The sequence below is a fragment of the Pinus tabuliformis genome, chromosome 5_2 (assembly GCF_031772625.1).
Source record: "Pinus tabuliformis cultivar Carrire ecotype Pingquan chromosome 5_2, CPIR1, whole genome shotgun sequence".
NCBI classification, from domain to species: Eukaryota; Viridiplantae; Streptophyta; class Pinopsida; order Pinales; family Pinaceae; genus Pinus; species Pinus tabuliformis.
The window spans coordinates 828,362,795-828,374,855 of NC_142306.1; the positions used below are offsets into that span (position 1 = coordinate 828,362,795).

The 12,061-nt window shown below is 36.5% G+C and overlaps 1 protein-coding gene across 2 annotated transcripts; it reads right to left on the reverse strand.

Annotated features, from left to right (window-relative positions):
* Positions 1 to 702: 702 nt before the first annotated feature.
* LOC149161873 (metal-nicotianamine transporter YSL3-like) lies at positions 703 to 11,747 on the reverse strand. Of its 2 annotated transcripts, XM_089437071.1 has the most exons (8): positions 11,457 to 11,747; positions 10,542 to 11,288; positions 10,235 to 10,407; positions 10,035 to 10,132; positions 9,334 to 9,468; positions 9,062 to 9,251; positions 8,838 to 8,970; positions 703 to 1,854 (listed from the first exon to the last, which is right to left on the reverse strand). In XM_089437071.1, the coding sequence occupies exons 2-8, from the start codon at positions 11,029 to 11,031 to the stop codon at positions 911 to 913; spliced, it is 2,163 nt and encodes a 720-aa protein (XP_089293197.1). In that variant the 5' UTR covers positions 11,032 to 11,288; positions 11,457 to 11,747; the 3' UTR covers positions 703 to 910. The 2 variants fall into 2 exon arrangements, with proteins under 2 accessions (XP_089293197.1, XP_089293198.1); XM_089437072.1 differs by lacking the exon at positions 11,457 to 11,747 and having other exon boundaries at positions 10,235 to 10,414; positions 10,542 to 10,675.
* Positions 11,748 to 12,061: the final 314 nt, after the last annotated feature.

Sequence of the window (12,061 nt, forward strand, 5' to 3'; positions counted from 1 at the left end):
GACTCAAATACGAAAGTTGAACTGGCATCTACTTAGGTCATTCTTTTTGTGGCAACTTCTTTGAAAATTCCATGGCTTCACATCTCTGGGGACAAGTGTGTGGTGGATTGGTTGTAGCGGAAGGGCCACTTGTGGGTACTTTCCTCAAGCTATTGGTTAAACCATATCTTGCACCTTAAGGTCCCCTTTCAACCTTTACCTTTTCACCACATCTTAAGAGAATGGAACAATCAAGTTGACCTACTATCTAAAAAGCTCTTCAAAAGAAGGAAGGCAATGTCTTTTTTGAAGAACAAAATGGCCTTCAGTTTAAAAGGAGAGGGTCCTTTCAGATTCATTGCAATTTGCAGTTGATCCGGATGGTCAATAGCCCCTAGATTTTCATCTGTATTTTTATCCATCATTTGTATGGGACTCTGTTTATGTCATTTACAATCCTGTTTTTGACTCTAATCTGATATTTTGTTTTTTTTTAAATTGTGCGTCTTAGTCCATTCCTGCTCAGTGTTATCTCCAACTAGTAGACATTTTAACAGCAGATTGGTTGTAATTTTTGTAAAAGACTTTGTTTGTGCTTTGCTAGATTCAAGCAGCCATGATTCTTATGTATCTGTACTCCTATTTTCTTTAATAGACTAGATAAATTATTTATTTGGAAAAAATATATATATATATATACAAAAATATTATAAATATGATGGATCACTCTGTAGGCATGATGGATCGAAGTTAAGAGATTATTTTAATCATAGCATGGAGCCCTGATTTGGTCATTTGGTTAAATTGACCATCCATCTGTAACAGTGAAATTGCCCACCAGTTCCATTCTCTTTCAAAGAGTTCCAGCCATGTAACAGTGAAATTGCTTGGCTGCTACATTCTTTTTCAGAGAACTCAAGAGATCTGCAAGTCATGTGCTTGAGAGAAATTTCATGCACATGGGAGGCTTCACTTTGGTGAGAGCAAGGACAGAAGCTGGAAGGATCCAAATGCCATCTCCACACATCAATCCAGAGGCCACTGAAGGAACAAACATGTCTGCCCTTCTACGGTTGAGTTGCTGCCACACAAACACAATGGCAGTCCCCACACACATATCGATGGCAAAGTAGGCTCCCACAAGGAATGGAATAGCCATGGCCATGGGCAGGGGAATGTACTGAGAAACATGCTTGGGCACCCAGTCTCTAACCCCATTGATCAGGAAAGCAAAAGCAAAAGCACCGTAGCAGATCTGCAAGCAATGGGTTGGCAGAGCACCGAAGCCCTCCACGCCCAGAATGGCCATGTTTCTGTAAACCAGAGCATAGGGCGCCTTGTATTGGCCATTGGGGTTTCCCACATCGAAGGAGATGTAGAAAAGCCAGAAAGTTAGGGGAGCCACGATGCAGCCCATGGCAGCCCCGATCACCTGGCTCACGAACATGGACCTCGGAGATGAAAGCGTGAGGTACCCTGTTTTGAAATCGTGCATCAGATCTGAGGCGCTGGCCAGGATGGATTTCATGACTCCGCAGGCAACGAGGCCCACCAGGACGCCTCCGTTGTCCTTCCCTGCCCACGCTGCAAACACGAACAACGCTACCTTGGAGTAATTGTAGGCCAGGTTCTGATCTGTTAGGCCTGTGCCATACGCGTTGCAGAATGCCAGAATTGGGGCAAACACAGAAGCAATTAGGACGTAGTACCATCTCATTATGTGAGGGAACATGTAGGGTATTGCCACACTGGATATGGCAGCGAGGATCGTGTAGCCGGATACTGCGATCCAGACTGGTATGCTGTCCTTCATGAATACCTCGTTGCGTCGTCTCTCGTCGTATGTTGTAGTCTCATTCAGAGGCGTTTCAGTCCCTGCCCAAAAGAAAAATCGTTATTATATATTTTTACACCGAGAAATGAAATTATTGCAGGCAAGGGAGGGATGTGTTAATGGGAAGTTGAGTGTTGTTGCTCAAACTCTGGGTCTGGGTAAAGGAAAATTTAAGTTTGATGGGTTAGAATTTAAATTGGAGAAACTTCATAATGGAAAATTCCAATTTTATGGGGCAAAGTTGAGAGGCAAATTGCATGATGTTGTTTAAATTTTAGGTGAAGGAAAAGTCCAGTCTTATGAGTTAGGGCTAAGTGGCAAGTGAGAGGTAAGGCTATTGATCTAAACTGTTAGGTAAAAGAGCCAAAAACTCAAGGACAAGCGAGAAGTAAAGCCATCAACTTAGAATTGAGAGGCAAAGCCATTGTGGTAAACTGTGAGCTAAAAGAGCCAAAACTGAGGGACAAATGAGAGGTAAAGTCATCAACCAAGAACTGAGGGACAAGTGAGAGGTATAGAGATCAAGGTACATTGCTAGGTGAACTAATAGCAGTTTTTTCTTTTACTAAGAGTTTAGCTAATAACGCTATATATATTTTAATATTGGTTAAGTAAATTAATTAAAGCTTTTGTTTTTTATGGAGAGTTTCAATAATATTGTGTATTTCCAATATCGGTTAATTAAATGAATTAAAGTTTTTTTTATTAAGAGTTTGAGTAACAATATTATATATTTTGTTCTGAAGTTGTGGTCCAACGGTTAAGGGTGGAGGTTTGATCTCCACCAGTTCTGTGATCAAAATTATGGGCAAGACGAGAGCAGCATGTTCCAGGCACTATTTCTTCAATTAAAAAAAATAATACTATAAGTTTTAATATTGGTTAATTTTTTTCTTAATTGAAAATTTCAAAAATATTCTAAAATTTGATGGACAAAAATAAAATAAAAAAATTAACTGACTTCATCAACTTTTAAATTTCAAAATATTCCCTAACCTCTTATATAAAACATATTCTTATTTTTTATTTATAAATATTTTTTAAATTAATTTTATTTTTAATTTATTATTTATTATTTATTTATAAATATTTTAAAATAAATATCAATCATTTTTAAATTGTATTTTAAAATATCAAAATTACATTTACATATATTATTGATAAAAATGGTTTAAAAAATAATATATTTTAATATTTAATGATTGTGATATATTAAGACTAATATAGTTTATGGGAAAATTTAAAGTGGAAAAAAGCAGGATATAATAAATTTAGTTTAAATATTTGAGAAAATTAAAATTTATATTATTAAGAAAAATTAAAATTAGTTTAAAAATAATTATTTTATTTATTTTTATTTAAATATTTTATAAATAAGATTATTGAGTTTATTTTTTATAAATTAATACATTATTAATATTATTATTATTATAAATATATATATTTTGAAAATGACATTTAGTATCGAGTATATTTGTGTAGGATATGCAATTTAAATAACTATTTTTCATTTTCATTTTTTTAAATTATACAAATTTCTTATTTAAGAAGTATTTAAATCTTACACGCCTCTCAATTTCACTCTGTTTTGATTTTTTTTAATCTCTATTTCATAATAACGCTTTTTTTTAATTACTCATAACTATTGTGTGAATAACTTAAATAGAAGATCTCAAATCCAACTCAATATTTATAATAATAAAAAATCAAAATTTTCTTACCAACCTCCCAATCTCACTCAATTTTTTTTAGATTTTTATTTTATAATAACACTTTTTTTAATTAACCGTGTGAGTATCCTAAATAGTACATCTCAAATCCAACTCAATCCTTATAATAATAAAAAGTCAAATTTTTCTTTTCTTTTTTATATAAAACAATTTGTATAACTTATTATTATATTAAATTGAAATTTTAAAATATATTAAATATATTTTAATATAAAATTAATAATATTTTAAACTAACAATAAATTTAAAATTTCTAGTATGCAATATGTATACAATCTATCTATTTATTTATTTATTATGAGTATGTAACATTGTATACAATCTATTTATTTATTTATTTATTCATTATGAATATGTAACATTGTATACAATCGAGACCCCGGATGCGGGTGGCGGGACGGCAACAATGGGCATGCCACATGCCATGCATGGGCTGCCCCGTGTAAACAATACGGCCTCCATATGAAGGCCGTCAACCAGAACCTGAACCCACTGCTGCGTTTAATGGAGTTAATGGTGAGGGCGGTAGGTTTATGGGGCTGTACAGAGCACTTAATGCGCGCCTGTATCGAGAGCATGAGGCAGAGCATAACAAGAGCAATGGAGGTTGCAGGGAATGTATGTCGGGCGAATTTGGGGAAAGAAGGAATTGCAGAGAGCCGAGGCGGTGGCAGCTCCATCCGCTTCATCGTCGGGTGTCTGGTGGTTACTATCGCCGCCATAGCCTCTCTGGTTGCTGGTCCTGTAGCCGGAAGCACTTGGCTCAATTGCTGGGTGAGAACCGGAATTGGTCCACCTCGCCACCAAGGAACGGGTCTCAGAGAGGAAATTGGGCACCAGAGAAAGATTTGGGAGGTAATTGGTTCAGTCTTCGACTCCAAGCTCACCTGCACACACACAAGAGCAGAATCAGTTTCACCATGGCTAAACTCCGTCAGCGACAGCCGTGTAGAAGAAGTCCAGCTAGAGGCTCCTCCTCGCGAGCTCCAGCAGTGGATGAACATCACCACTGTTGTTGCTGCTACTGCCATCGAAGAGCCAAAGCCACTCCACTTCCAATCAGCCAGTTTTTGGAGGTTGGAAGTGCTGATGAGGACAAATCAGAACTTCCCTCCTTTGGCTCAGTGGTTTTCACATTGCCGAAGGCTGAGAGCTCCCCAGGGCTCAGTGCCCACATCTCAATTATGTTTACCAGAACTCCGGAAGGAAATGGGGAATCTGCCCCTCAAGACCCGCAGAAGATGCAAGAGGAGGGCAAAGGCAAAGAAATTGTCCATGGATTACCGGAGGCAGGGGAACATAGCTCCGCTTTGGAGCCACCAGCGTCTGAGGCTGGTCAGCACGAAACGTCTCCTCCGTTGGGGCCTGCTCCTCAGGGTATTGAAGACGAGACATGGCGCAAGATGTGGAAGGGTAAACCAGAGGGAGAAGGCTGGGCGTACATCGTGGAGGACAACAGCCTTGCCGGAGAAGCTGATGCCTTCGCGTCCCTTCCTTCTTCCTCAACACATCGAGAGGATCAAAATTGACACGGGTAATTCTCTCTTGCGCTTTCGTTTTGATGGCTGGAAGTGGTTGTCTACCTATTCGCCTGCTGTAATTTTGTTTGGAAGCTGGTCGGGTCTCATTCTCAATGGGTCAATTCTCAATTTCAATTTTGTCGGGTTGCTCAATCAATCCCATCTGGTAATTCGCCCCTGGTTATTAAGTCAATCCCATCTGGCGATACGCCCCTGCGTGGGCAGTAATGTTTTGAATCCTCCTCCTGAGGCTCCAATGGAAGCCCGCTGATGTTTATGTCTGGTTCTGCTTATATGGTCTGGTGCTGCCCCTGCGTGGGAGCGTTATATCAATGCCTGGTCTGTTTTGTTTTGTGAAGGCCTTCCCGAGAGGGAGACCTCAGAATTTGGTTTTTGGTTCCCAGCGAGCTCTCAGAAGCCCTGGAAGACTTGCCTCACAGTTTGTAATTTTCACTTGTACAGTTAATATATGAATTAGATAGCTTTTACGTAGAAAAAAAAAAACATTGTATACAATCTATTTATTTATTTATTTATTACGAGTATATTTATTTATTATGAGTATGTAACATTGTATACAATCTATTTATTTATTTATTTATTTATTATGAGTATGTAACATTGTATACAATCTATTTATTTATTATGAGTATGTAACATTGTATACATATTGCATACTAGAAATTTTAAATTTATTGTTAGTTTAAAATATTATTAATTTCATATTTAATATATTTTAAAATTTCAATTTTAAATAATAATAAGTTATACAAATTGTTTTATATAAAAAAAAAAAAAAAAAAAAAAAAATTGACTTTTTATTATTATAAGGATTGAGTTGGATTTGAGATGTACTATTTAGGATACTCACACCATTTGGTTTCCCTTACAACATATTTTATTTTGTTCAGGAAGGTTTTATTTGGTGGAGTAGACAATCCTCATCTTGGAGATCGTTGTTCATTATCAGGAAGTGGAAGAACGCACACATTTTCCAAGACTCTAAGGAACCTCTCCATGCTATTCTGCAGCGTATATTGGTTTGCCATGCTTCCTTTCATCAGAATGCCTCTCTGCCAAACATGTCTGCTATATGATGCAGCAGGGTGTTGCTCCTACAAGAGGTTTTATCCCTCCAGATTGTCAGTATCATGTTTTTTGGATCCTCTTTTCCATGGCCAGGCATATCTGCCCCTTCTTCTTTATATGTTTTTGCATGAATCTGTATATGGAACTGTCAAGTGTTGACATGTCTCTGTCGAGCTTTTTGAACATCTGGTTTTGTAGATGTGTAGTATATGTTACTTCTCTCTTTTTAGAGTGTTTTAGATCTGGTCTATCTGACATCTATTTTTTGCTAAGGATGATAGGCTTATATCGCCTCAATGGATTATCTGTATGCTTTTTCTGAAAGGGAGACTGGGCATTTCTATGCCTCATCCGAATCTCGAATATGTATTGATGATCTTTATATACTCTTAATATAAAGCTATGTTGGTTTTTTTTCTCTGAAAAAAAAGTGTCTATGTTGATACTCTAACTTATATAAAAATTGAAGTGTACATGTCGTTAACTTTATATAGAAAAGAAAGTCTCCATGTTGCATAGTCACATACTCTGATTTCCAGGTTAATCAACTTGTACTTGCCCATGTGGAAACCAGCTTTTAAAATGTAATGCATCCATTTTTAATACATTAATTAATTTTAAAAAAAAATACAAAACCCAAAATGCAGATGTCAGTGTTTATTGAATAATAATTTAAAAAGAAATACACAACCAAAAATGCAGATGTCAATGTTTATTGTATAATATTTTAAAAAAAATACAAAACCCTACATTAATTAATTTAAAAAGAAATACAAAATCCAAAATACAGATGCCAATGTTTATTAAATAATAATTTAAAAAGAAATACACAACCAAAAATGCAGATGTCAATGTTTATTGAATAATATTTTAAAAAGAAATACAAAACCCAAAATGCAGATGTCAATGTTTATTGAATAATATTTGAAAGTGCAACAAATTTAATGTTTCCACTTCATATAAATTAATGTGCATACTCTATCGTACTTTCTGTTTGAATAATATATATTCAAATTAATGTGCATACTCTATCGTACTTTCTGTTTGAATAATATATATTCAGTATCACATACCCCCATGTTAACTAAGTTGGAAGGTTTTGAATGCTTGTTAATGTTAATTTTAATGGGGACAACAGATTTGAAACTCCATGATAAGATTGGTATCTGGAGAGGTTTTAAACCTCTGGAAATATTAAATATTATCCAAATTAGATTTGGATTAATGCAGATCCTAGTATCCAGATTAAATTTGGATTAATGCAGATCCTAGAGTGAATATGGCAGATCCATATTAACTAATTAGGGAGGTTTTAAATCCTTGTTAATCTGAAATTTTAGTTCAGATAACAGAATTTAAACTTAAGAATTGAGGGTGGTATCTAATTTATAACCTCTGGATACATTACATATCCAAATTAAATTTGAAAATCTATCCTAGTCTGAACATAGAACCAGATCCATATTAACCAACTAGGGAGGTTTTAAATGCTTGTTAATTTTGATTCAAAGAACGGATTTGAAACTCCAGAATTGATATTGGTATCTGCACAGATATGAAGCTTCTATTTGAACTAATAAGCATATATCCTAGTCTGAAGATATCACAGATTCGTATTAACTAACGAGGGAGGTTTTAAATCCTTGTTAATTATAATGGGAAAGCCAAATTAAATTTGAACTACTATGAATCTATCATAATGTGTATATATATCACAAATCCATATTAGCTAATCCGGGAGGTTTTAAAGCCTGGTTAATTTTATTGGGAAAACAGATTTGAAACTCCAGAATCATAATGTGAATATATCACAAATTCATATTAACGGGGCAGGGAGGTTAAATACTGGTTAATTTTACTGGGGCAACCGATTTGAAACTCCAGAATTAAGTTTGAGTTTTTAAACAGAAAAGTTTTTGAATATATTGGAGTCAATTAGATTGAGTTTGAATATATTGGAGTCTATTTCGTTCGGATGTTTAGGAAGAATGATTATTATCTTTTTCACTCAAATTCAATTTTTTATAATATATTAAATTTATATAGAGTATATTAGTATAATGGCTTAACACTAATGTAGTTAAACTTATATGAATTTAACACTCTGAATGTAGTTAAACTTATATGAATTTAATACCAACATAGGAAATTGGGAAAATATGTCCATCTCTGATATGGTTGATACCAAGACCAACAATATATGTCTCAGATGTTTTTATTTAACTAGCATAACTGGGGATCACTTATAAAAAGCACCACTCTGTACAAACCTCTGTATTTTTAATGGGGTTTCTATCTTTTTAAGGCCTCACGATGTAATGAAGTTTCCTCCCTCCTATAAAGGTTGTTTAGCATCTCCTTTTTCTGTGTAAATATGATCTCCTAACATTTTGAAAGAATGGTAACTATTTGTTGCAGCCAGATGAATGAGTTGCCTTTTACGTTCTGGTATGTCATAGGCGATAGTGGATGCATAAATGAAAAAAAAAAATACCCTAATATAAATTCATCATCTTCATTGTAAATTTTTTAACATAAATTCATCTTCATTGTAAATTTTAAACAATTGGCTTTAGTTCAAATCTTTTAAACCATTTATCTTAACCCAGATCATTTAAATAACAAGAAATTTGCACTCGGGTTTTGAAAATCTCTCTCCATACTTGACAAATCCTAAAAACTCACCATTAATTTCAGTGATTGGGATTTCCTGCATCCTCTGCCTCCGCTGTACATACATGGTCTTGAGAGTGATGTATATAATTTTCACAAAGTTATACAGACCATCTCCTAGAATGAGGGCTATGCACACAAAAACCTGTCACAGAGCCTTCCCTGAGTAACCAAAACGAATGAGGAATTAATCAATGGAGAAATATACACTTCAATGCCAGTATCGTACGTAATACCTTGTAGCCATTTAGGCTCTTCATGTTGCTTTCTGGAAGGTCTTCTGGGAACCATTTGCCTTTTTTACTGTTAATCAAAGGCCACATGAGACCCCACGAAGCCACCGCTCCAATAAGCAGTGATATATTGACAATATGTGGGCAGATCATCCCTGCTCCCACGTATGTCGTGCTAAAATCGAAGTAAAAACTGCGATGGGTAACATATATCAGATATTGCATAAAGCCCAATTCGGAAACATTTTTATCAGCTTTGTAATCAGAAAATTCACCTCTGTTTCCAAGCTTTCAGGCCAAAGGTAGGGAAATTTACGAAGCCGCAATCATCACCACCGGTGAAGAACCACTGGAAAAATCCCCAGAAGAAACTGAATGTGAAGAATTTGGCAAAGCATCTGATTTGCTTCCTGCATATAGATCACCAATGGCATAAATTTTATCACGTGATTAATCCCGTGATTGAAAGACTTGCATCAGACAAAGGCATTGAACTAGATTTCAATCTCATAAACACATGCTACTTCTTAACTTGAATTTATTAATCACCCTGAACAATTAGGAAAAAATCATAAACCATTTTAATTCCGAATCTATTAAGCAAAACTGGTGAGACTACTTGCAAATAGATCTACTTGGTAAATTTATTTCAAAATCAAATCTATCTACTTGCAAATCTATTCCAAAATCAAATTGCTTCCAAACACAAAAACTCGCAACACTGGTGGGACTACTTGCAAATCCATTCCAAACACCAAAACTCCATGGACCGAAGTTGATGATGGGACTTGCTTTCATATTGTTGGTATCCTCCTACACTATGGACATATAGGTGATGCCAATCCATTGCAAACACCAAAACTCCAGAAGCCAAAATTAATAATAAGACTTCTTTTTCAAAAATGAAACTTCTCTTCATAAATCTATACCAGATCACCCATTAGAGAAGCAATGATAAGACTTATATAAACCTTACTTTGCTAATTTGTCTCCCTGAGGTGTGTGGAAACCGTTGATGAGCACAGCCGTTGCAGTACCGCTTGGATAAGTTAGCTTTTCGTTAATAATCAGTACCTGAAACCATTACAATCCGCTAAATTCAAGCAATTTGGCAATGGCTATGATAACCAACATTAATATGTTATGAAAACTAAGTCCATGGCTAGTATTAATCACCTTTCTGAGAGGTACCAAAACTAAAAGGCCACCGAAAGTGACAAGGAAAAGGAACCCAATCATCCAGCCAATGCTGGGCTGCTTTATTGTATTGGGAGTATTCCCTTCAACATCAATTCCTGCTTGTTCATATGTGTGCCTATTCATTCCCAGCAAATAGGATCCAAATCCACCTGAGAGCTTTAATCAACAGAGATTATCTTGAGCCTCAAAAATGCTTTCCCTAGTATCTCAAATTACTTAAAACTACATGTACTCAACAGAAATAGTCTTAATCGCAATGAGTGTGGTGAGCACAATGGCGTACCTCCATAGGCAGTGCTATAACAGGCCACAACGCAGGTCTGTATAACAGTGTTCTCCTGTCTTGTGAATGGAGCATTCAATAACCCAGCCTTGTCCAATACTTTGCTCCAACTTCTCATGAAAACAAAACCCAACAGTCCAGCAGAGATATTCATGGTAGTGGCCAGTCCAGTGGTGAGATTGAGCTTCATCATTATGATACTGAACATGGTTCCCACCAGAAAGCTCACGAAGATCCCTCGGAGAGTAATCTGCTCCCACCATGGAGGCACCTTCTTGCTGTCAAATAATTCTTCTATACTTAACCCAACTTCCCTATCTTTCCTCAAAGCCTCTGCAGTTCGATCTTTCTCCCCATTAATCTCCCCCACTTCTGCGTCGCCGTCAGCTTTCAGATTCCTGCTTCCCATAGAAAATTTATTATTATCACCGTCTAAATACCTCTTGACAAGCCCCCTCCCCTCATCTATCTCACGATGATCAGAATCCATCTCTATATGCTCTGAATACACACAAAAGCCTGGATCAAATCACTCATTTAACAAGCAAAATCTCCATGTTCAGAGTCTCCTTGCGACTGTCAAACTGATCTGAGACTACCACTCTATAAATACATGGAGCTGAACGATTAGATTCCTGATGTGTGGTGGTGTGTAAATATCCCATTTGAAGAAGCGCGATTTGTCTCTACCCAAACCTGTTATTGAGTCAAACTTGTGTACCTTAGCCCTCAGGCCCACTGGGGTTCCTGAACAGAGCCCGCCAAACATCTCACAATCGTATCCAAAACTTTCTAAAAGCAAATATTATAATCTTGGTATCAAAATACCTTTTTGAAATTCCACAGCTGCACTCCAATGATTATAGGAAATAATAAAAAATTGGGACAATTTTGCAAGAAGTTTGTCTTATGTACCTGAGATGCTCGAGTCTTTCTTTGCCAACCCCTTTGTTGGTTGCGGAACTGCAGGCAATGGGCTGGGAGAGCACCGAAGCCCTCAACGCCCAGAATGGCCATGTTTCTGTAAACCGGAGCATAGGGCGCCTTGTATTGGCCATTGGGATTTCCCACATCGAAGGAGACGTAGAAAAGCCAGAAAGTTAGGGGAGCCACGATGCAGCCCATGGCAGCCCGGATCACCTGGCTCACGAACATGGACCTCGGAGATGAAAGCGTGAGGTACCCTGTTTTGAAATCGTGAGTTACCCTCGCGCCAATCGGAGCGACTCATTGTGTCTCAGTCGCGCCAGTGTTATTATGGAAAGTTTTTTAAATTAAAGTCGAAGCTTCCAACTCTATAACCTCCATAACGAAAGTTTGGTAAATGGTTTCGCCCAAAGGGATCGAGGATGACAGTTTGGGCATCTTTCCCTTATAATGATGGAATTACCTCAAAAGATAAGTCTTACTCCCATGAGAAGAGGATCCATCTCCCATTTATATTTCCTATACAAACCTTCCTTTTTCCCAAGCACAAACTAGTGTTAATCACAGTTGATAGTTTTGGCTAAGTGTGAGTG

Coding starts and splice junctions, on each gene's coding strand:
- LOC149161873 (XM_089437071.1), bottom strand. CDS start 11,031: ATGGATTCTGATCATCGTGAGATAGATGAGGGGAGGGGGCTTGTCAAG. Junction 10,408..10,541: donor TTATAGCACTGCCTATGGAG/GTACGCCATTGT, acceptor TAAAGCTCTCAG/GTGGATTTGGATCCTATTTG. Junction 10,133..10,234: donor TTTTGGTACCTCTCAGAAAG/GTGATTAATACT, acceptor TAATGGTTTCAG/GTACTGATTATTAACGAAAA.